General features: G+C 37.7%; 1 protein-coding gene and 1 long non-coding RNA gene across 6 annotated transcripts in view; one reads left to right on the top strand and one right to left on the bottom strand.

The window, feature by feature from the left end:
- LOC110742515 overlaps positions 1 to 19116 on the bottom strand; it is a 77094-nt gene extending 57978 nt beyond the window's left edge. Inside the window, exons 1-2 of one of the 2 annotated variants that reach the window (XR_002520261.2) lie at positions 18888 to 19116; positions 8189 to 8299 (exon numbers count right to left, since the gene is read on the bottom strand). This is a non-coding gene — a long non-coding RNA (uncharacterized LOC110742515). The remainder of the gene's footprint in view (positions 1 to 8188; positions 8300 to 18887) is intronic. The other variant, XR_004182042.1, reaches the window with a different exon arrangement.
- Positions 1 to 26013, top strand: part of MORC1 (MORC family CW-type zinc finger 1) — a 160458-nt gene that overhangs the window by 121419 nt on the left and 13026 nt on the right. For 3 of the 4 annotated variants that reach the window (XM_031662990.1, XM_031662989.1, XM_031662988.1), the window contains 5 exons: positions 2307 to 2411; positions 10571 to 10640; positions 12736 to 12802; positions 17991 to 18143; positions 25922 to 25994. In XM_031662990.1, coding sequence (XP_031518850.1) covers positions 2307 to 2411; positions 10571 to 10640; positions 12736 to 12802; positions 17991 to 18143; positions 25922 to 25994 — 468 coding nt within the window. The remainder of the gene's footprint in view (positions 1 to 2306; positions 2412 to 10570; positions 10641 to 12735; positions 12803 to 17990; positions 18144 to 25921; positions 25995 to 26013) is intronic. The other variant, XM_031662991.1, reaches the window with a different exon arrangement.

Genomic DNA, 26013 nt, shown 5'->3' with positions numbered 1-26013 from the left:
GAAAAGCACTTCTAAGCAATGGAAAAAGAGGAAACATGGTGAATATGAAGAACTTTAAAAAGACAAGTAATCTATGGCAGGGAAAAGAGATGGAAAGGGACTGTGGTGTGAAGGAGTAGGGCAGGTCCTATAGGCTACCCATAAGGGGTTTTGCATTTATCCTGTAAGTAATGGGAAACCATTGAAGAGTTTCAAGCAGGGAAGTGACATGACCAGAGTTTTCTTTAGTGAAGATTGCTTTGGCTGAGTATAGAAGAAAGGTTAGTAGAGAGCAGAGTTGTTGGGAAAGACAGTCTCAGGGGTATAGCATTTTGGCCTCCACCTTGCTGCATAAGAATGGACCTTGAGCCATTCTCTTACCAAGAGATGAAGACCACACATGGCCTATGCTGGGTTTATTGCCTTGTATGGAAATATTTTCTCTGTTGCAAGTCCAGTGTATGTTCTTTTGTTCTACTTAAATGTGTGTGTCACATGAAACCTTGGTCAACCCCCACTGCTATATCTGTCTTCCTTAGGGAGGGAACACAGCATCTTTCTCCTGTAGTATGAGAAGGGTGCATGTAGCCAATTGCCCAGCATTGGCTGATGGGGGAGCCTGCTGGTCATGGGGGACTGATACACACTTCTGAGGCTGATCTTGCTCTTCTCTATGTGAGTAAAGCATTGTTCCATCTAGTGCCTGACTGCATTGTGTTTTCTTTGGCAACTCCAATAAGCAAGATACTGTAGGCAGAAGTTTTGAGACTCCTCCTCTGGAACTGATAACCAGTACATGGTGTTTCTGTTTCACAGATAATGCTTAACAAAAGTGAATGTGGGCAGAGCAGTTAGGAGACTTGACCGTGCTCTGATGGAGAGATCACAGTGGTGTAGGCTAGGATGATGGTGATGGAGGAGGTAACACTGCCCTTTCCTGGGGGCTGTCTTTATTGGATATAGAGGATCTTGTAGAGGAAAACGGCAGAATGACTACAGAATTTTGAGCTCTTTCACCAGGTTGAATGGTGATTCCATTAATTGAAATTGGTCATTGTAGAAGGTGACTGGGCTTCTGGAGAACAGCATGAGTTCACCTTACATAGTTTGAGACTTCCAAGAGGATGTGCCAAGTGAAAAGTCATAAACATGAGTCTGGATTTCAGAGGTGAAGTTTAAATAGGAGACAGTCTTGTGAGGTATTTACATGCCTAAGGATGAATGAGGTTGAATGGGTAAGAAGAAAAGAAGGACTAGATAGAAACTTGCAGAATTTTAGCATTTTGTGGCTAGCTACGAGAGTACAGCTGTGCACAGATGATTGTGAAGGAATTGCCAGAGCAGTAAGAGAAGAAACCAGGAATTTACTATTTCATTAAAACCAAAATGGAGGAAGAGGGTGATTTGAAGAGAGACTGTCACAAAGGCTAAATTCTGTTGAGAAGCCATCTCAAGTGGCCAAAGACCTAAAAATTGTCTGTTGACTTAATGATTTAGAGGTAAGAGGGATGATCTCAGGAATATTTTTGTTGTTGGAGTAGAAAGAGTAGAAACCAGATTACAGATTCATGCAAAAGTAATTGCTGTTTTTGCCATTAAAAGTAATGAATTTACCGCTAAGTGGAAGATGAAGAAATGGAGACAGATTGCATATCAGCTCTTAGAAAAATAAGCTAATATCCCAGGCATGGTGGTGGGCGCCTGTAATCTCAGCTGCTCGGGAGACTGAGGTAGGATAATCGCTTGAAACTGGAAGGCAGAGGTTGCTGTGAGCCAAGATCGCACTACTGCATTCCAGCCTGGGTGACAGAGCGAGACTCCGTCTCAAAACAAACAAACAAACAAAAATAGAAAGATAAGCTAATTTCATTCCAGAAGACATTATATATTTAAGAAAATCTAGAAATCACCATTTTCTCCTGGATAAATCAGGAGATTGTGAAATTCTTTATAAGCACTTGAAAAATTAATTTAATCAGGTTTTAAACTGTAATTGAAACAACGTTTGATTACTCGAGGATTATTTGTAGTAAATTTCTAATATCCTGTCCAATAAACACACTAGGCATTACCACCAACAGAGAAGGTTCAGGAAATATAATTAATTTTAATATTAACCTAAGCAGCATGGAATTAGGAAGGCAGATATGCTCTGAGTAAATCTTACCACGTGCTTATCATATGCAAAGATCAGAAATTGAATTTTCGCTATATATCCTACAAAAGTCTACAGTATGTAGAGGCAGAATGAAGAGTGAAGGTAGCTTAATGGTACCATTGATTGCAACTAATCCTTGTATTTTTTTTTTGTTAATTCCTTGGTATAGGCCGCTTTTTGGGAAATGAAAAAGAAGCAGAGTCTGAACTTTGTAGAGGAATGTAAGGTGTTGATTGAAGATGACAACAGCAAGAGTGATTCAGATATTATCCTGGTGAGATAAACTACACACTAAATGACACCTTGACATTTTCATATTCACAAAGGTTAGAGGGATCTGTTAGTGCCTCAAAGTAATGGAAACATTTAGTTGGATAACCTAGTTTTTAGATGAAGAAATAAGACTCAGAAAAGTTTAAGTTACTTGCTCAAGGCTACATAAACTAGTAGAGATACATCTGGAACTTATGCATCTCCATCCCTAATCCACGGCCCCTTTCTGTTTTAGTTATCAGGCTAAGAAAGCCTTAATATATATGTAAATATACAAAAATTTACAAAAGTTATATATATAACTTGAAGGTCATTGTGAAAACTCATTCCCAAATCTGAAGAATATGATCCTTTCTATAATTTGTAATTTGGACTCTCACCAGAAGGTTTACTTCTGAATTGACTTAAATTAGGCAGAGAAAAGTCTATTCAAGGATTATGGGCATGCTCCCCATTTTCTCCTTTAAATAATGTGTTCCTATTTCTAACTTGATAGTTGATATCAAGGAGTACCTGTCTGGGCTCCTGTAGAATCGAGTTGCTTTGCCTTCACTAAACCAAACGTAAAAAGCCCTTGGTGTTTAGGAAGAAATGATTCAAGGACTTACTATATGAGAAATGTTTCATCTGTGAAGCCATGGTGTTCATTATGTTATATAGTGTCCTTTCTGTTAAAAAAATCACTAAAAGTAATTGACACATGAGAATTTAATGTCAGGGGAAAAATCTGATATTTTCTTTTATCTGAATGTAAATTTTATTACTCATTATAGTTTCCTTTTTACCTTGATTGCCAAGAAGCTTATAGCTAAACTTGAACCTGCGTAAGAGCAACTACAGTAGCCTAGATGGTTCTCTTTTTGACATGATAAGTGAGAGTATTTAGAAAAGGACATGGCCTCTTTGGACATGTCTTTAGGGTAAGGTCCCTCAAAATGCTATGTAGAATTGTGGATTAGGTTTAAATTGCACTTGTGCCAATGAGAGACATATCACTTCTTCTGACTTTAGCTTAATTTATGATAATGTCCTTCACCAGAAAATTATTGTCACAAGGTACATGACATAACTATAATGAAGGTTTTATTTAAAAGTTGTTTCATTTTGGAAAAATTTAAACATAGTGCAACCATGGGAAGTGTGCCCATTTCCCGGCTCCAGTGGTTATCAACTCATGGCCATTGTTGTTTCATCCATATCCCCTCCCTGCCCCCATTACTCCCAGACATCGTATCATTTCATCCATAAATTGTAATCATTTGAAGAAGCCATTTGAAGGGATGTTAAAAAGGTATAGACATGATTTGTGAATGGGAACAGAAATAGCCTCACTACTAACAGTGAAGAACAACTAAATGAAAAAAGTAAACACCAAAGTATTTTCAAAAGGAAAAGGGTCAAAATTTAATCAGAGGCTAGAAAGAAAGACAAAACTGCAACTGGTGTTGTAAATAATGCCACCTCTCTTGACCTCTTCAAAGCAAAATGTAATATAGTTGTACCTGTGAATATTACTATTCACCACTTGCTTTTCAGAAGTTTCAAAGTCTGTGTGAGTTTTCATGTAGCCTTTACTTTGTCACCTCTCTCAGCTTTGCACAGAGCTTTTGGCAAGTGCCTTTTCATGAATTAGAGATGGCATTTATATTTAAAATATTGTCTTTTTAGGTAGTAGTTCTCAAGTTCTTATATTACTGTGTGTAGCTATGTGGTATGATTTGTGTCTCTGTGATCCTAGCAAGATGTCTGTTTTCATACTCATGGTGTCTAATTAACTTGGATAAACACGTATTATCCAGAGATGCACATTAATTTCTGTTTGGCTGGAGTTGCAATAATGCAAGTAGGAAATAATTGCTCCTCAATGTTGTCTGTCTGTACTTTCTTAAACCTAGAAATTAAAAAAAGATAATCCTATCCCCCATGCTCCTTCCTAGTTATCTTCTAATTATAGCGTGTATCTGTGTGCATGTGTGAGTGTGTGTGTGCCCCTGTGTCTATTAAATTTCAAGAAGGAAGGCACTCAGTGCTAATGGTGGTGCAGGAAGTTGTCACTTAAGAAAGAATAATTAGCTACCACAAAAGACTCCCTCCTCTGACCCCCAAATGTGGCATTTATTATTTTGGCAAATTTACTGGATGTGGGACCCAGGGTCTTATTTTAGGTATAAGAAACTAAGAAAACTAAGAAATATAGTATATTCAGCACACCAAAGAAACTTCATCTCACAGGGATGACTTCACGTTATCCAAATTCATAAAACTGTTGTATTATAGCATAATATCAGTTTAGTTATTTAAAAGATAAATACAGCCTCAGTTCAATTGGAAGGCACATATTGACTTAAGCTATGCATTCTGTCCCATTATGCCCATCTGCGTGGGCTGGCCAATTATAATCTGACAGTTGCTGGTGAGCTGGGTGCCTGAATATTTAAAAGGCGTCCAGCTAAGACAGCCTGCTGTGTCCACCTCCCCAAGGGACATGACGGAGATGATGTTATCAATGCAACTATAATACTAAAAGAGCACTGACTCTGGGAACCTTTGCCTTATTCCTGCCTGTGCTTCTATAACTGTTTTTTTCATGCTTTCAGGAGAATAACTCCATTCTGACTGGCAGATTTGTTTTTGCTATGTTAATAAAATTAATAAATGTCTATCAGTCTGCCTTTTGAAATGTTTTTTTTTTTTTTCCATATTAAGGCACTTTATTTTTCTTTGTTCCATGTTTCAGGCAACATCTCACTCTGGTTCTTGTACTTATAGTTACGCAATTTCAAGTGAAATGACAAAAGTATTTGTTACTTTCCAGATTCATATTTAACCCTACCGTTGCTGATTATTTCAGCCATCTGATCGTTCATTCTCCAAAATTATCTCACTGCTGTGGCTTACTGTTATGTTTTATTTGTTTTCCTAACTTCTTCTCTCCCTACCACCACTGAGCCCCTCAATTCTTGATTGAATGCTCTTCTTATTACTTTTATTCTAAGGCCTGTGATCTATTGAAGCGATTTTTTATTTTTTTATTTTACCTTTAAAATTTTTTTGAGACAGAGTCTCCCTGTGTCGCCCAGGCTGGAGTGCAGTGGCACAATCTCCACTCACTGCAAGTGATTCTGTTGCCTCATCCTCCCGAGTAGCTGGAATTACGTGTGCCACCACATCCAGCTAATTTTTGTATTTTTGATAGAGACGGGGTTTTGCCGTCTTGGCCAGGCTGGCCCGAACTCCTGGCCTCAAGTAATCCACCTACCTTGGCCTCCCAAAGTGGTGGGATTACAGGCATGAGCCCCATGCCCAGCCTTATTGAAGCAATTTTTAAAAACCACATTCTTCTTGTTTCCTCTTTTCCCAGTGGGGACAATCCTTATTTTCTGATCATTTCTAATGTCTGGCACTTTGTTCTGCACCATGCCTCCCATTTAACATGCTCCAAATCATTCATGTGGTATGGAGCTTCATTTGTCACATCTCTAGTTACTTCTGCTCATATTCTTTGTTGGTATTGCTTCCACAGCATTTTTTCTTTTTCTTTTCTTTTCTTTTCTTTTTTTTTTTTTTGAGACGGAGTCTCACCCTGTTGCCCAGGCTGGAGTGCAGTGGCGCAATCTCAGTTTACTGCAAGCTCCGCCTCCCAGGTTCACACCGTTCTCCTGCCTTAGCCTCCCAAGTAACTGGGACTACAGGCACCCACACCCAGCTAATTTTTGTATTTTTAGTCGAGGTGGGGTTTCACTGTGTTAGCCAGGATGGTCTCGATCTCCTGACATCATGATCCGCCCGCCTCGGCCTCCCAGAGTGCTGGGATTACAGGTGCCAGCCACCACGCCCGACCACATTTTTTCTTTCTGATATTTATGCTTGGCCTTTTAGCCAGTATGGGCCATTCATTTTCAAAGTCCATGCAATGAGCATGTTCTTGGCAAGACCTTGCACATCATTTGGAGTTGTAGAAGTTTCCAACTGGGATTTGGTTAAAGCTCCAGGCATTTTCTGGAGATTTAAAAAACTGCCAGGAAAATAATGAGCAGTTTTTCTCTAAAAAATCTTAATCCTCTTCCAAATGCTCTAGATAGCCTCTCAGTTGTTCCTTCGGAGATATTTGGTATGGGACTCTGCGTTTCAGCAAACTTCTTATTTTTCATAATCTTGTTAGCACAGCTACAGCCCTCTCCACCATTTTAGGGTAGCCAGGGTGGTCCATATTTGTTATCTCTGACCCTGTAAAGCTGAATTGTCCAGAAATTCATGTGTGTGTGTGTGCGCACAGGCATGTGTATTCTAGTAGAGTCGGTCTTTTCTCTTTCTGTGTGGCCATGATGAAATTCAGGTACTGTTCTTCCATCATCTCATGTCACCTCTTCATAACCTGAGAGGCAAGTATTCTTTTCACCCCTATTTTACAGATGGGGAAAATTAAACTCACTAAAGGTCACACTGCCAGGAGGTGGGCACCTTGAGCCCCAGCTGTTAGACTTTGCTCCTCCTTGTGTAATCACTCTTCATGTGACATCTCCCTTTACCTCCCACCTTCATAGCTGTCCCCTACATCCATTCAATCAGCCCATTCCACTTGGGTCAGTTGAAGTACCTAAATACACTTTACTCAGGCATGAGAGTTTCAAGGTCTACCTATATATTGCACTGGCTAACATTCAGCATTTTGGCTTGTGTTTCCAAAGTTTTTTAGATGGGCCTCTCCAGCCAAGTATCTTGAATCAATTTTAAAAGACCAATCCATCATCCATGCCTTGCCCAGATTAAGCTCTCTTAAGCCCATTTCTCTCTGTATTCACCCTAAATCTGACCTAAACAATGTGTTAATAGTTCTTTTCTTCTAAGACCCAGCTTTTGTCCTAGTCAAGCTAGAGTCCAGTCATAGTCATGAGGCTCATCTTCTTGGGGTCTCCACTAGTTCCTAGCTTCTAAAAAAGAAAGTATTTTTCTTGTCCAAGATTATTACTCTAGCAATATGGTTGTGGTCATAACTTTACCACCAACCCCTTCCATGAGCTGTTGTTGCTTTACCTTTGGCCTCCAGAAGATCTGCCCTTTATAAAACCATCAGATCTCATGAGAGTTACTCACTATCACAAGAACAGCACAGGAAAAACCCACCCCCATGATTCAATTACCTCCCACTAGGTCCCTTCTGTTACGGGATTATGGGATTATGGAATTATGGGATTATGGGATTATGGGAGCTACAATTCAAGATGAGATTTGGGTGGGGACACAGCCAAACCATATCAGCAGGACTTTGAACTTTTCACCGTAATACTTTCTGGCCCACACTAGAAACCCAATGTTAGTGAATAAATACTGAGCGAAGGGGAGGGCCTGGAACATAATGTTAACTGCAGATGAGTGCAAACAGAAGGAGTCTTTGAAGTTGGCCGAAAGGTATTTACTGGTCTTATAGCCCTTATGGCTCCTTCATAATAATAAGTGCTTGAAGTAGGCGTGGAGGGGTAAGGGAGTAGAAGTATGAAATCAGATAAAGTGATATTACCCAGTTTTTAAGTTTCCTTAACAGCAATGAAATTAAATAGGTGTTGCACAGCTGCCTGTGGTATGTTCTTTTTTTCATCTGATTTATTTATGATTTATTTATCTTCTTAAGTAGATACTTTACAAAATTGAGCATGCGGTATTATGTTGATCCATTGCATGCCTTGGAGAACTGACAAATCCCACCCTGCTCATTGTTAACATAATTTTAATTAAGACGTCTTAAACTCTATGTTAAGACTTAACTATAATCTCACTTACTTTGTGTGAGGTGTTGTCTATTTCATGATATAGGTAAAAATCTCAGGCAAGAGGTTTCCTCCAGCTTCAGAATATGAGACACAGTTAAGCCTAAGTGACTGAAGAACATTTCTATAAGGAAACCAATTAATGTAAATGAAAGACCTTTGTAAGTAAGATCAAATATACAAGCAATGTAATTGAAAAAACAACTGTATGTTTTCTTGTCTCATCTTGAAAAAATTCAGACTTTCAACTATATTGTAATAGAAGGTAGCATCCTATAAAATCAGATTTACACAATGTTATTTCAAAGAAAATACTGTAGGCTTTAAATCATTTATCCAAAAATCTTTTAAACATTAGAATAAAGATAATACAACAAAGGAAAAGAAAAGAAATTTTTCATGTTATAGAGATGGCAGAGCTTTGTACAAGTAACATTTTTGGGGTAAGAGGGCATATCTGATCCTAGAAAAAACAGCCCTTCAGAGCTCAAAGCAGAGAACTAAACAATAGAATACAAACATAATTAATTTCATGAGGCTGTGTTAATAACACCAACAACAAAATTCCTTTTCTGGGAGTGCTGTCATTTTTGTTAACCTTGGATACTTTCATCTTGTCTGATTTTATCATAAAAGAAAGTTACCAAGAAAATTAACACGTTTTGATATAATCATCTTGGATTATAACAAAGTGCTTATAACAAAAGGCATTAAATAGTTCTTCTCATAAGCCTATCTTGTGGTTCCTATTAGCTATTGTTGATAATAGTCTATGCTGCTGCTTATAAACTGGTCTGAAAAATCTTTAGTCTGAAGTTGGAGACACTTAATATTATGTAGATTTTCCTTATATATCAGCGCATCAGAAAAAAACTTTAAATTTTATGTTGATCAGAAGTAAATAAAGCATAGACTTTAAGGTCACTTTCAAGATGTTTTGCAAAATGAATCTTTAAAAATTACACGTTTTGATTACTTCCTGGGGCAGTCACTTATTTACAGTTTAAGTACAAAAATTTTTTGAAATAGACAAAAGTAGCTTATAAGTAGTCTTATTTCTTTCCCCCTTATCCATAAGGCTTTTCTTGCTCTTGATTTAGGTGAAATGGAAAATGGCAATGATAGACAGCTACACAGTTATTGGGTTGCTAGGCTACGTGTGTGCCCATTTAACCTGCTTCCTGAGAGAGCACAGTTTCCAGAATGCTATGTAAAAATACTCCTTTGTTTCCTGGGAGGGGGAAAAAAAGCAAGTTGACATCCTCTCTAGACCACATTTGTTTAGCAGGTTAGAGGGGGCACGAAAGATGAAAGATGTATCTACAATGAGCAAACTTGAAAAAAAACTGACAGCTCCCTGCAGATGGGGACATGGTTGTGTGCGTATCAGTGTGTGTTTAAGGGTCTTCAGAACAAGGAGCAGACAGGAGCTTTTGCCTTCTGCTTGCTTGCTTTCTTTCATAACTGCCTGTTCCTCTACCTTCTCACAGATTTACAAAATACATAGAGGGAGCATTCTGGTTGTCTTTTCCTGAAGGCATAAACAGACACATTCTCTCTCTTTCTCTGTCTCTCATCTAAGGTATATTCCCAAAGTGTAAGTCAGCTTTATGTGAGCCTTGTAAAATGGATCTTAACAGAATTCCCAAAGTGATCATAGACCTGGCTTATGAATGGTGCACTCCACCCCTCAAATGTCCCCTATCCACTCCCACCCTCTCAGTCTCCCAATCGCACACGAACACATATCCATCCTCTCTCTCCAGGTGCCAGTAACCCTCCTGGCTCCAGCAATCAACACACTAAGGCTCTGCAGCCCCTTTCAGGCAACTTGCCTGGGATTCTGTCAGAAGATGAGATATCCCATCCCCCAGTATTCCAGGTCAACTCCCCGTCCCCATCTCCTTATCTATTATGCTTTGGAACTACAGGCCCCAGCCCCAAACTCCCCGAAGTTTTCATTGCACAGATGCTGAACTCCTACTCTGTCTGCTTTGCAGCAACCAGAGGTACCCTAAGCTTCTTCAAAACAATAGAGGCTCAATGGTTGTTTCTGGTGAATCAAATACTTGACCCATTTGTTGTAGACATTGTTACCTCCATGTGTAATATCAATTTTTTAAATACCTGCACAAATATTAGTAGAAATACAAAAATCCCTTTAAAGAAATCAAATGAGTAAACATGACTATGATAATGCAATCATCCTTGAGATTTATGCCATTATTGTTTTGTACATGTACCATTTGTTCCCTTTATAACAAGTGCATAGCTTTACTGCTGCTAACATTATGATCTCTTTTCTGCTGGGGACACTGCTTTTCAAGGTCTTTTATCAGGTTTATAATATGTCCTATGTTTCTGTACAGTTTTAAATAAAGAGCTTATTTTTCAGGTTTCAGATAAAAGCAACACTGATGCTTCACCGAAACAAGAAAAAAAGGAAATTCCTCTGATAAACCAAGGTAAAAAAAATCAGCTCATATATATATATATATTAGCTATAATGTTTGAGGTGTTTTCAATATGGCTTGACAGCCTAATATATAGATCAGAAGTTTGTCAGCAACTTGGATTTTAAAAAATTAAGTTTGTTGTTCTAGAAGTGACAGGAGTAGAGAGAGGGTGAGCTGTCAACGTTGTGTGTTTTGGCGGAGCAGAGAGACACTTTCTGACTGAGGACAGTGTCCCCAGCACTGCCACGCTGCCTGAAATTTCCGTAGACTTATGCCACTCTCTGTCTTGAATTCTCATTCTAATGTTGATTAGGATGGAAATCAAGTCAATACTTTTCAAAATCTGTGTTGAAAATTATGATGATGACAGTTCCCATGTTTTCATCTTTTAGTAACTTTTTGCTTTTCATGATTCTTCTGAGGTCCCTAAAAGTAGTTCAACAAACACGTTTATTAAATAGTTTCTTCATGTCCAGGCGATGTAATGTGTCTCAGGTAAAAGACTTGAACTTATTTAAGGCATGAAGTTGCCATCTTATAATATTCAATCCAGTAATAATTTCCTGGATAGAGAAGCTGAAAACAAACTGGATTCAAAATGTTTTATTTTCTTAGTGTTCATTGTTATTACTGTAATTCTTTTATTATGCATTCTAATATTATTACGCCATTATCTTTTTATTTTGATATTATACCATGGGACCCGAGAGCACATCCATTATTTTCATTGTCTTTGTCTTATTTTGAAATAACTTTCAAAGATCTTAGTCTCAGCTCATTTGTTTTCATCATTCCTAATCTTTTTTTTTATCAATCCATGTCATGGTTTTATGTTCTCTTTTGGTGGCATGTTTTTCCTTCCTTCATACTTTGTTGCTTAGGTAACCTAATCAGCTATTCATTCACAACTTTATGTTTGAGCCCATTAGTGAGGTCCCTAAGAAATCACACTTTTTCTTTTTCATCTTAATTACAATAATTTGCAATTCCACCATCAGGATTTTTTTTGTAAGGGTATCTTAATTTTAAAGCCAATCTTTTATAGACAATTCAAACTACTACTGTGCCTTCAAGTATGGTTCTGTTGGATTTCCAAATTGTACTAGAAAAATTGCTAATGTAATTTTATCCTAAAATTAGTATTTAATTTTAAATACTCTTCCTAGGTTTGGCAGGAAAAAATTGTGAAATGTTTTCAAATGACTGTTATTTTGAATTAGTTAGCTGTTGGGTTAAAAATTTTCACTTTGCATTGCAGGTCAGTGAGTAAAACCAATGGTGCCTGCAGCATGGGTGGAAAACATCTGTCCATTCATTCTTTTTCCTTAAAAGGGTCAGGCAGATCCTCAGCCATTTACCCACCATCTAGAACTTTGCTTGTTGATGTCCTCTGCTACTTAGCCTTCAATAACCCTAAACTTGTTGGTAAAGGTTTACTTAGTGGAACAAGATACTAGACAGTTATAATAAAGACTTCTACATGGAAGACGGACACATTGACTCATTGCTTATACTGTCCCCAAGACACTCTTAGAACAATCCAAGTGGATCATAGAATTTCTGCTTTGCCATGAACTGGAAATAAATCACCAAACTCTGTGAACCTATAATTCTGAGGTCCCCTGAATGAGGAGACTAACTAAATGACTCTAGGTCTCTTCCCGCTTTAAAGTTCACCTTCCTACTGGAGACACATTTTGTATTGGGATCTGTCAGAATGTCTTTGAACCTGAACCCCAAATAGGAGAGAGTGGGATGTTAGGGGGAAGATGGTTGTCTTGGTAGAGGCTGGCGAAAGCAGGGAATCAAAAGTTCTGATCAGTACTCCAGGCTCTGGTAAAAAATGTCAATTTAAAAATTACCAAAAAAGAGTTACAGAGTCTCTTGGATAACTGTCTATACTACATAAACTTTATTTTGAAACATTATAAACTACCTTAAGAACATATTGTAAATCTCCTTACAATTGGTACAGTTTTATAAATGGATGTTTGAATACAAATCCATATTATACAGAGGTAGATAATGAACCGCTAACATTTCTTTTGGTTCAGTTTATTGTGTGATCATCCAAATGCGATTGTTTGTCTATGTTCTTTTGAAGAAAAACAGGAGCTGTGCAATGATGTTCTAGCAATGAAAAGAAGCTCTTCATTACCTAGCTGGAAAAGGTGAGTGTACTACAATTATACAAATTCCAAGTGAGTGCAGTTATACTGCTGAAAAGTAATTATCAATGTTTAAATACAAGAAGAAAGAAAATAATAGCAACAAAAGCAATCAAGAATGGAACCAAATTTTACAACAGAGATATGAAAGAATTAGCAATACACCTTTCCCCCAAACCTTTTCATTTCTTTCGTGAAGAGTTGGAAATAATGAGATGGAGCTGGCTTAACTTCCTACCCACAGCAAGTAACCAATTCAAATTACTTTAATGTAGTCAAAGAACTGAAAATGTCACACATATATAAGGTATGATTATGAAATCATTAACTGATTTTTTCCCCTGTGGTTCATTATCTTATTGTCATACATACATGTAATTATAATCATTGCATGCTAGAATTTTCTTGACATAAGAATTTTATCACTTTTAAAATGAAATCAGCTGAATGTTTTAGATATCCAATAGAATTAAAAGAATGTTTTCAAGGAAGCAAACCCTTATCCTCTGTTACAAACCTAAGCTGCTTTCCAGGCGTTCAGACCCAGTTTCTCTGAATCCAAATCCTGTGCTCTTTGCACAGGAGCACATTGAGTTAAGAGCAAGAAAAAACGGAGAGGGGCTTTTATTTCCCTGCACTTGCTGACAGGGTAGTGAGTCAATCCAGCACTCATACCTCATCACCTTACTCTTCTACTCCAAAGCCTTTTCAGCCCCCACTACTTTTAAGGTAAGTTACAAACTCCTTAGCATGGCACAAATCCTCTTCTCTACTGCCTCTACTTTTAGCCCCCACTTTGCTTCCCAAAGGTTCTAAATTACTAGTAGTTCTGTTTTATCACATCTCATCCCTTTGTCTGTACCACTTCCTTTACTTGAATGCCTCAGCAACTCATATGTCAGTGTCAGTTACCCTTTCATTTAAGTCTTAGTTCAAGTTTTCCCTTCTTTAGGGTCTTCTTGACTCTCCTCAGCAAACTCAGGTATTCACAGAGGCACTGTTGCAATGTTGAGATTGTATTGTAATTCGTTCAGCAGTTATTTGTTTAAATTCTGTGTTCTGACACGCAGTGGTGAGCAGTGATCACAGTCAAATGGAATTATCTGTTTGAATCTCTGTCTTCCCATTGCATACAGGCTCCTAAAGGACAGAGGCCTTCTTGTCTTCTTCATAATTCTAAGCTTTTGAAAGATCTTCTCTGACAACTCCATCTAAAGTAGCCCATCCCATTTCTGATAAGCCACACTTTTATCATCCTGTTTTATTTTTTTCAAAAAGTATATTACTATTTTAAAATATCTCCTTTACCACCTATTTCTTTTTACCATTTTTTAATTGTAGCTTGCTTATTTTCTCTATTTTTCACTAGATGCCAGTGCACTCCTTGAGAGTAGGGACTGTCTTGCTATTATCCCTGTGTCTCTAATATCCAGAATGACACTGACTCATATTTGGCACTCAATAATATTTGTTGGTTAAATAAGTGACATAATTTTTTTTCCCCAGTGCTGTTGCCAGGCCTTCCCATGGCCGATACTTTGACTTAGAATTATTTATGAAAATTTGCTTTACAATTTAAGATTCATCCAAAAACAAACTAAAATACATTTATGTGTATGTGAGTGTGTATATGCATGTATATATTATTTCATGTAATACTTTTTGGTCTTTATGAGATTGTTGGTTTTTTTGTAATCACTGTTGACTTGTAAACACAATATGAATGTTAGAAACAATCCACAAAAAACAATCTTTTTTTGCAATAAAAAAAAATCAAAATCAGTATATTCCTTTATGTGAATTTCAAGAGGCAGCAAAAATAATCCGTGGAGATAGAAATCAGAATGATGATTGCCAGAGTGGGAATGGGGTGAAGATTGACTGGAAAGTGGCTTTAACGACTTCTTGGGTGAAATGTCCCATAACCTGATCTGGGTGATGGTTTTTTTTTTTTTTTTTTTAGACTTTAACTTCTAAGGTACACGTGCACAATGTGCAGGTGTATACATAGGTATACATAGGTATACATGTGCCATGTTGGTTTGCTGCACCCATTAACTCGTCATTTACATTAGGTATTTCTCCTAATGCTGTCCCTCCCCTGCCTCCCAGTCCCACTACAGGCCCTGGTGTGTGATGTTCCCCACCCTGTGTATGTGTGTTCTCATTGTTCACTTCCCACCTATGAGTGAGAACATGCAGTGTTTGGTTTTCTGTCCTTGTGACAGTTTGTTCAGAATGATGGTTTCCAGCTTCATCCATGTCCCTGCAAAGAACATGAACTCCTCTTTTTTTATGGCTGCATAGTATTCCATGGTGTATATGTGCCACATTTTCTTAATCCAGTCTGTCACTGATGGACATTTGGGTCGGTTCCAAGTTTCTAGTATTGTGAATAGTGATGCGATAAGCATACGTGTACATGTATCTTTATAGTAGCATAATTTATAATCCTTTGGGTATGTACCCAATAATGGGATTGCTGGGTCAAATGGTATTTTTAGTTCTAGATCCTTGAGGGATCGCCGCACTGTCTTCCACAATGGTTGAACTAGTTTACACTCCCACCAACAGTGTAAAAGTGTTCCTATTTCTCCACATCCTCTCTAGCACCTGTTGTTTCCTGACTTTTTAATGGTCGCCATTCTAACTGGTGTTAGATGGTATCTCATTGTGATTTTGATTTGCATTTCTCTGAGGACCCGTGATGATGAGCATCTTTTCACGTGTCTGTTGGCTGCATAAATGTCTTCTTTTGAGAAATGTCTGTTCATATCCTTTGCCCACTTTTTGATGGGTTGTTTTTTTCTTGTACATGTGTTTAAGTTCTTTGTAGATTCTGGATATTAGTCCTTTGTCAGATGGAGAGATTGCAAAAATTTTCTCTCATTCTATAGGTTGCCTGTTCACTCTGATGGTAGTTTCTTTTGCTGTGCAGAAGCTCTTTAGTTTAATGAGATCCCATTTGTCTATTTTGGCTTTTGTTGCCATTGCTTTTGGTGTTTTAGTCATGAAGTCCTTGCCCATGGCTATGTCCTGAATGGTATTGCCTAGGTTTTCTTCTAGGGAGAAACAATCTTAATGGAAGAAACTTATCAAATGCATTATGAATGATGGTGATGATAAAGATGATCATAACAACAATAATAGGTATTATTTACTGAACACTTACGCTAAACATTGAGCTACATTCTTTGTATATCCTCAGTATAACTCTATGAAGTAGGCCCTATTATTATTCAACAGAACAAGAAAGAGAGGTTTAGAGAGGAATCTCCTGTGCTCTAGTATAGTACTTTTTACCCTTCAACCTCAACGCCAACATGAATGAATCTTTAACATCCCTAAAATGGTTAAAGAAAAAGACTTCTTTAATAAAATGTCAGCATACAGGAGGTTATAACTAATGAGCATTCAGACGTTGTGTAAGTATTCTTTAACAGGCAATTAAGCATTAGTTTATATAATGTTCTTAATCTCAAAAAAATCAGCTGAAGTTAGACAGTATAATTAATGCCAAAGAGCTGTTGACAGTAGAAGCACATTCCATTTGATATAAACTGTTATCCAATTTTAAAAGATCCTCATCTTATAAACATGTAAAAGTCTCTGGAGCTGTGATCTTAATTTATGGACATCAGCATGAAAGGATTACCAAAAAAAAATGTTTTTATTACTTGACAAACAAAACCCTACTCGCCCTCCCCAGCTTCATTTCCCATTTTGTACTGCCCCCAGACTCTTGTACTTTTTGTTCCCTATGATACTGAAAGCTTTAGTCTCATCAACAAACTGCACATCCTTACCGTGAGTTATTTTTCATGCTGCAGCCATGTATCTTTTTAAAACCTGCATCAGCTCACCTCGTTCCCATGCCTGAAAACTTCCAATGGTAGTGCCCACTCTGCTTAAAAGAAACTCTAGTTCCCTCCCCATGACCACGATGCCCTGTGATCCCAACACTGACCTCGCTCATCTCATCTCTTTCCATTTGCTTCCTGTTTACTCCACCCCAGTAGCTCTGACCATTCTTCTTCCTCTTCCAGGTCATGACTAAGTATTTCTCTCAACTGACTTGGTTCTTTTTTTGTTTGATTTCTGTGCTTTTCTCTCAGGCTAAAATAAACTTTAGTTTAAAAGTCTCTTGCATTCGTGGTTAAGTGATTTTTTTCTGTATTGTAACCACATTGCAGGTTCACTTGCCCGCTGCTTGCAGAGTCTAATTAACAAAAGCTAGGTCTGGTGTAAAGAAAGTGACTTTTTATTCCAAAGCTAGCTTAGGGGAAGAAGTACAGGCTTACTGCCTTCAGGGTACCACTTCACCTTTGGAGCAGAAAGTGGACACTTTTAAAGGGGGCCTATCATGAATGGCACCTCAGGGGAGGAGGTGAGCAGGTGTGTGGGTCCCCATGCTAGCTTGGTGCCTTATCTACTGGGCAGTAGAGTTAGCATTTCATGGGCAGAAATAGGTTTTAAAGGTGCCTGAAAACTTTCTAGGTGGGAGAGAGTTTCGTAATGGGACTTTGGATTGTAAATCAACTGTTATCTCTGGAGGCAGTCTCCTGGTGGCTGAAAGTTCCACTCGAGCTTCTAAGCATACAGTTAGATGAACTTGCCCTCTAGGGAGTTTCTAGTGAAGGGGAGGTAAAAGGTTTTAATTGCATTTCTAAAGGACTGTGTAGGAAGTGGGGAATGGGGAAATGGAGAAAAGAGAAAATAAGAAATAATAAAAAATAAGAGTAACTCATTTTCTTTTTCTTAGAAAAATGGGGCTACTTGGTTACAGTATGTTTTAATTTGTTGCTTTTTAAGTATATCCATTGTAGATTTCTGCTGTATGGTTACCATGAGGCTTACAAAAAATATTCTGTAGTTGTTTAACAGGTTTCAAAAGTCTCTTTCAGCAAATGAGAGACAAGTAGTATATGACTACTGTTAAAAATAAATTATCACCAATTCCATTTAGTTGTTACTACCTAAAAACTTTGAAAAAATATGTGACTGGAATAAATATAAATTCTTCTAATTAAGAATTTGTTTCATGTAACTACAGTGGTGGCAGTTTTTAGCATTACACGTATGTTCTTGTTCTCATTTGTTGTATATGAACATTTCACTCCTTTTTGTATATTAATGTTTCTGAAATTGTTAATACCTAACATGATTTCTACTTTGAAATGATAAACCACAGCTTGCTTAATGTGCCGATGGAAGATGTGAATCTAAGTTCTGGACGCAAAGACAGAGTTTGTGTGAGTGGCAGTGATAAAGTTGCTTCTTTGCCAGAGTCGTCTCAAAGCACACCTGTCAAGGAAACAGTGAGAAAACTGAAGTCTAAATTAAGGTAAAGATGTTTACTCACATATTTCCACATGCTTTGTTTCACTTTCTAAGGAGTTACAACTCCTGTTGTTTTCCTTACTGAGTTTTAATGATACCGAATAAATTCAATGGTGTGACATTATGACTTTTCTCGTAACTATGCTGATTTAGATATACTATGGGTTAAATGTCCCTTATAATAGAACTGGTAACTGCCTGTTGTTACATAGTTTGGCAGTATGGTAGACATTAGTCTTCTCTTGAATGTAATAAATAATTTTTACTGAATTTTCTTTCTTTTTTCCCCAACAAAGACTCTTATGACATTATATGGCCTTTTTAAAAAATCTGGGTTTTTTTGTTTGTTTTAGTTTTGGATACTGAACTTATTGAGGGAAATTGAGTTTTGCTTGCTTTGTTCTGTGTAGAATGTTAACATTTGTGGGCACGTTATTTGAGGAATTTAAATGTCTGGGTCTCATTTCTCAAAGGATGGAGACAAGGAGAGGGAAAAGTTCATGATTCAGGGTTTTTCCAAATAGAGACTGATAATAGATGGGGGCCTTAAAATCAAGTCAAAGAAGTCTGTATACCAAAGCATGCTCTAAAATAGGTGCCATGTGGGAGGGTGGGAGGTGGGGCCAGTAGCACCACTAAATCACTGTACCTCATTGGTGGTGTTGGGATCCACAGCCTTTTGTTGGGTTTTAAAGATCTTGTGTGGGGTAAGAGGCTCTAGGCGAGAGAAAACAAACACATGCCCTACCTGGAATAGTATTTTTCCTTAGGATAGCTGCTTGATTTTTTCATCAGTGATTGACATAATCTTCCTGAAGATGAGAGTTCTCAAACAGTAGAAGCAGTTAGGAAGAAAGAGAAAGATGGAGGAGAAACTTACATAGGGACTGTAGCCTCTACTAAGGCTCAGGCTGTGGTCCCGTTTGTGAGAGGAGACTGCTAACCCCAGTAGACTTGAACCCAGTTCTACAGATGCCATGGGCTTGGTGAAAGTCTCTGTAGCAGCATCCAGGGCTGCAGGGCTATGATTATGACATGGGCATGAAGGCCCCACCTGCTGTCTCATGCCTAACAACAGTCCTGCCCCAGGAGGGAGGAAGCACTCTTGGTTACATGTGGATGGACCCACCTTGGACTTTGTAGAGGGACCTATTTTCACTACTGACACTAGGGATCCAGAGACAAGTTGTTGATAGAGCAATGAAGACAGACTGCTACATTCCAGAACACCAAGTTCTGACCACCAAATATCCCATTCTGTCTGGTTGGCAGTCTTCTACTAGCCTGGAAATGGGACAAAAGCAGGCCAGACCTCAGCATGGTTCAGGCATTATAAGGTTGAAAAAGGCCACTTATCCAATGATCTAGATAGATGTCAGTATTATACTGCTGTAGCTTACAGTATAATCCCTAAATAATGGGATCCTCTAACTAATTTCCTACACTCTGCCTGTATTTTTCTAGAAGTAGTATTTAAGGTCCTCAACTTTGAAGGTGGGTTGCTATAAATTTGAATTCTGATGTGTTACTGGTCCTAAAATTCAGGCCTATTGGTTGATCACTAAAGCATAGTAGTATACAGTAAGTTATATATGCATGTACCTGTATATATTTGAATAAATGTGAATATCATTAAAAATGTATGGCTATGACTACATATCCAATTATTTGGACATTGCTACAAGTGAACCGGGCCTTCTTAATAATAGTAACTGTCACACCAGGCACCGTGGCTCATGCCTGTTATCCCAGTACTTTGGGAGGCCAAGGTGGGAGGATTGCTTGAAAGGAGGAGTTCGAGACCAGCCTGGGCAACATAGCAAGACCCCGTCTCCATAAAAATAATAATAACAATAGCTAAACAGTAATAGTTATCAGGTTTGAACCTTTATATTTCAGGCATCCACCCACTTACTTTTTATAAATTAATTTATATTCTCACAAATTCATGAAATTGGTGTTATTTTTAAATATTGTGTATGGATAAGGAGACCGAAGCTTAGAGGAACTAACTTAACATTACAAGTCTCATGGACAATTACATAAATATGAAGGATGGGGCTGGGGTTTAAGGTGAGGCTTTCTGATTTGGAATCCCATGCTCTTAATCATATATAGTACATACCCTCTCTTCACACTAGGAGACCTATAGGTACCTGTCTGAGTGTGTTGCAGTGTGTTGCAGAGTTTGGATGCATAGCTACTTAAATTTCTTTTTCAGATAGATCAATTTTCTTTTTCAAATTCATTATTTTCCTGATTTTTTTCTTGGCTAATTTTTGTTGTCTAAGTGTAACATTTCTATTATTTTAGTGAGTTACATGTGATCAAAAAGGGGATAATCTGATTGAGTGTACTAAGACTTTCAATTGCATCCACTTCTATCATCAGGCATCACTAGAAAATTAAAATTTCCCAGAAACTCTCTCTCTAATGAACAGGCAGACTCTTTACTGCTTAGAATCATCATACTGTTATCAGCTGAGCACTCTGAAAGCTGAATGTGTTAATATATCAGCTCTATTCTGTATCAGCTTACATTTTGTGTGGTGATTATTTTATTAAAAATATTCAGTGATGAAAAAAATTTGGACAGATCACAGCTTTAACTAAAACAAAATGAGCTCCTTGTCATACCAGTTTTCTCTTTTGCCTTCAGCAACATGTAGTGTGTTTTCTCAAAGTTCACCAGTGAAAACAGATTTCTTGTTTTCTTTGTTAGGTATTTTGTTGTTTTTCTTGTTGTTGTTTTTGTAGTATTATTTGCTATTTTATATCTGGTCCACATGTAATTTCTTGAATTTACTAGACTTTAAGTTTTTCAAGGCATGAAGAATGTGGCTCACTGTGTACAATGTAAAGGATAGAAAGTATAAAGAAATACTCAGAATTGTTTACCATATTTACCTTTCTTGTCATATGATAAAAAGAGTAGTAGTTAGAGACCTTTTAAGTGTGAAGGGTGTTCCCTCCATTTGGGCCACTTTGGACGTGACATCATCCTTATCCGTTTCCACAATGCCAAGATAGTGTCTGGCCATCTCTGTGTAATTAATGCTAACAATTAATTAAAAGTACAGTTTTTAGTGTACCTACTCATTACCTAATTTTGCTCAGTTAGGCATTTTCCTCTCTTATATTACTTCTTGCTTTTTGTGTATTCATTTGTTGACTTCCCAAATAAAGTAACATCTTTGAAAACAGATTGAATTGTCCACAGTATGTCTAACATATATCGGCATGTATTTAAATAATACTTTTAATTTAATTGAAAGGGATTCATGTAAAAAGTAGTAAGTGGTATTACTGAATGTTAAAATACTTTTAAATATTGGAGTGCAACTGAGTTAAGTTAGTGGTAAATAAGCTGAACTGGTTCCAGACTATTAAATTTTATCCGATGATCCTAAATGTTGGAGTAGTATTACATTTCAAATCTCTTTCAATAATAATAATAGCAATAATATTAGTAACAATACATATTTGTTATGCACTTACTATATGCTGGGCATAGTCCTAAGGGCTTTGCATATGATAGCTCAGTCATCTTACAACAATCCTATAAATACACACTTTTATTATCCCCATTTTACAGATGAGAAAACTGAGACATGTAGAGGTTAAGTAATTTGCCTAGCACTTGCTTAGATTTGACTTCCTGGCAATCTGTCCCCACAGTCCTTGCTCTTAACTGTTGAACTGTAATGCCTTGTTTTGGTTTATTGTTGTATATGTAAACTTGATAAGGCAGACTCCGTTTATTTCATTTCTATAAAAATATAAACATGCTTTTTGTTATCTTAGATTTTTAAAATACCAAAAATAAGTTTAAAAAGAAAGTCACTTTTTAACATTTCTGCCAGTTGTTAAAGGAAAAGGCCATGAAAATACATATACTAGCAGTTGAGGTCTGCCAAAAAAACATTATTAGAACTGTGCCATTTCCATTTCATACTAGTCTTTTACTGGGTTGAGGAAGAAAGTTTTGGTCAACCTCCAGTAAGAGGCTTGCTCTTCTCCTTAGCCAGGACTAAGCTAATTAACTAGGTTATTGTTTAAAAAGACAAGCTGGATGACCAGGTAACTCTATGGACTCCTGTCCATGTCTACCATGTTTAGAAAGAGTAGAGTTGTATCATCATGAGTCAAAGATTTTTCTTAGTAAAAATTATTTTGTTGAGAAAGGAATATGACTATGGAGTGAAATGGAAATGGCCCTTAACTGGAACCTTTCAAAGGTTGGCCATGATTTATAGAGATAGTGTTGATTTAGTGGTTCAGCTCACTTAATTGAACTCTATAAAAACTTCAAATTCAAACTTGCAGATATGGATGTGGATTCCACAGAAATTCAGCTGAGATGGGCGTCATAGCCAAGATTCTGGATGAAAGTAACAACTTTGGAGGAGATCTTTAGGATATTTATTTCTTGAATTCTTGAGAAGAAAGACAATGTTAAACAAAAACAAATTTCTGATTTTATTATCAACTCTGGGGTTAAAATTCTGAGCAAATGCTTCAAGGGAAGGACTATTCCTGTTCCTAAGTGGGACAGAAGTCCTATTGAAATGGCAGCACTTGGTTCAGGAGTTGCCCCAGATGCATCTATTTGATGCAGTGGCTCCTAGTGAATGAATGCTGGTTTATTCCTATAATTTTGTGCTTTGTGTCTCCTGGCCCACGTTGAAATGTACTTTATGGATTCATGGCTCACTGTGTCTGTCCTAGGGGAAATCTCAAGTTTGAGGATAGAAAGAGGTTTGATAAGATGTACCCTCAAGAACAAAGAAAGTATTGCTGAAGAATATCATTAAAGAAAGGGACTCAAGACAATAAAACTGAAGTAATTTTTAAAGAGTTCTTAAGCATCTACAATCAGACCCTAAGTCTATGATTTTTGGTATCCTATAGGTTTTTACAGAATCTAATTGTTTTCCTGAATTAAATTTGCAGGAAAAGGGAAAGGCTTGTGTGTTTGTGTTTAGAGACTGCAAGTTGCTGGGTAATTTGTCCTCCTCTCTAGTCAGTCTTACAGACCAGAATCTCCAAGGGAGAAGCGATTTAGGAGCAATCTGATGTAGAAGAGAGTAAAAGGCTCAATACCAGGGAGTCCAGGAGGGAGACAGACATTGAAGGGAGGGTACAGGGAACTGACTTGGGCCTGGTGGTGGGGGTGTCTTTAATAGCCAGGAAATCAGAGAAAATAGGAATAATTCCTCAATCAAAGAGTTTCCATAAAGATTGCATGAAATTATGTGTAGAAAATTATAGCAGTGCTTGGCACGATTCTAGTACTTTATAAAGAATAGTTGGATTGACTGGGTGCGGTGGCTCACAACTGTAATCCCAGAACTTTGGGAGGCCGAGGTGGGTGGATCACTTAAGCTCAGGAGTTTGAGACCAGCCTAGGCAACATGGCGAAACCCCATCTCTAAAAAAATACAAAAATGAGCTGGGTGTGGCAGTGCGTGCCTGTAATCCCAGCTACTCGGGTGGCTGAGTTGGGAGGATTGCTTGAGCCCGGGAGGCGGAGGATGCAGTGAGCTGAGATCGCACACCACTGCACTCCAGCCTCAGCAACAGAGTGAGACTCAGTCTCAAAAACAAACAAACAAACAAAAAAACACAAAGAAAAAATACTTGAATCTAACCAACTTTTTGGTCAGATATTTTACCAAAGAAAAATACAAAATTCTCTGGTGTATGGTGCCAGTGGCCTGGAATACTTCCTTCACATGCCCCCATCCACTACACTTGGCTAACTCCCACTCTTCCTTTATGGCTACTGAAATATGAGTTAGAGCCCCTTCTTCTGGTCTCCGTGATGCACCTTTCTCGTTGTCCTCCAAGCATTTATCACATGGTGTTGGAATAGCTTGCTTTCTTGTCTCTATTTCCCCACTAGACCAAATCAGTTCAGTAAGATTGTATTGGGTTCCTAGCATGGGGGCATGATGCCAGGCTCTGTGGGGCACTGAAGGTCAAAGGTGTTGTTTTAGTAGGGGTTTAAAGAATGCCTGTGGAATTAATGAGTTGAGAAAATGCAAAATGGCAAAAGATACTGTGATTTCAGTAAACATGAAATCATGTTTAAAGATGTCTAATATGTGTCTGTTTTTAGAAATAATAGTACATACGTAAGACAGTATTCAGACTATAGATGATGTTTGCTATAGATTTTGAAATAGAGATGCCAGATTGAAAGTAATTGAGAACTAATCCAGAACTTTTTTCTCTCACCAACCTTCTCCTTTGGTTTCTCCCCTTCGCTAGTAAATGCTGCCATCTAATATTTATTTGTCTAAAAGCATATTCTTAGGGGATTTCTGATTTGCTGTAAATTTAAAGACAAAAGAATTTATACTCACAATGGAAAGAACTAATACTCTTAAAAGGTTTCAAGCCTGTGATGGGGAAAGGGATCCTGGATTTGACGAGTAGCAAGGTTAGTTTGTGTAAAAGGTCTCTCACCCCTCCTGCTCCAACAAAACGGCCATAATGTTGACCCAGGTCACCTTTCCCAGGAACTCCTGTTGCAACTTTTCTTTCTATGCCATGTGATTTCTTCTCATCTCATATACCCGGAAACCCCCGACCCCACTTTTTTTTTAATCCCATTCCTACCCCATTTATCTTCTTGCTAGCCAGACAAATAGCTCTGACGAGTGTTGTATGTTATATTTAATGTTTGGGCAATGCCAAGAATTTTCAGCTTTTTGGTTTTAATCCCCTTGAAATTATAAATGCGTATTAATACAAATAATATACTTAAAGTATGAAGAATGTAAATTGTATAAGAAAGAGCTGTTTTGTTTTTGTTATACCATATTATTTTACAACTGGAAACATGTTGTAAATCCCTTAGATAGTATACATGAAGCTCTTGGAACACGTCAGCATTAGAATACTATGCACTTTTAAGATGTGGTGGCTATAAATTTCTAGATCTCATATTCTCCCAGGAATGAAATATGTGTCATATAGGTGATTAATCCTAGAAAAACTGTCACAGTAGAAGGATGGGTGCTACTGCCTTTTGACAAAATGAAGCACCTGTCAGAACAACGGCCACCACTAGAAAGAGCAGGGTCCACGTATGATTTCTAAGAGCAGTCTTGGAGTCCCTCATGAAAAAATTACTCTGGAGACTTAAACTCTTTGGTTTTCTCAGGAAAAAAGTCAGTAAGTCTGTAGTCAGCCTAGTTTCTTCCAGGAAATTTGCAATGTTGAGTTCTTTGCAGAAGAGAACACTCAACTAGGTACAGGCCTTTCCTGGACTGGTTGTTTATGGACTGCGAGGCATTGTGAGGTTGGCTGATTTCTTTTCTTTTCTTTTTTCTCCCTCCCTCCCTTCCCTCCCTCCCTCTTTCCTTCCTTCTGTCTTTCAGTAACCTTTTTATTTTGAGATAAATATATGTTCACCTTAAGTTGTAGGAAATAATGCTGAGAGATCCCCTGTGTCCTTCACCTAGCTTCTTGCAAAACTGTAGAACAGTATCACAATCAGGATATTCACATTGATGCAGTCAAGATACAGACCAGTTCCTTCACCAGAAGGGTCCCTCCTATTGCCTTTTTATAGCCACACTCACCTTCCTCTCCCCAGTCTATGCTTTCTGAAAAACACTTTGATGTCAATTCTAAAAACAAAATGTTTGGGGGTAACTAATATTCGTCTTTGCCAGGATGTTTGATACCCAGAAGACAAATCCAGTTCTGACAGGTGAGTGCTACCTCTGTTATCCTCGTATATTCCCATATCTGCTGTGCTTGTTTTCCTAGGGAGATTCTTCTGTATTTTTTTCCTGAGTATCAGCTACCATCAGAATTGGAAGAACCTGCATTAAGTTGTGAGGTGAATTGTTTTTTATTTT

The sequence above is a fragment of the Papio anubis genome, chromosome 2 (assembly GCF_008728515.1).
Source record: "Papio anubis isolate 15944 chromosome 2, Panubis1.0, whole genome shotgun sequence".
NCBI classification, from domain to species: domain Eukaryota; kingdom Metazoa; phylum Chordata; class Mammalia; order Primates; family Cercopithecidae; genus Papio; species Papio anubis.
This window is presented reverse-complemented; position numbering and strand designations above follow the sequence as displayed.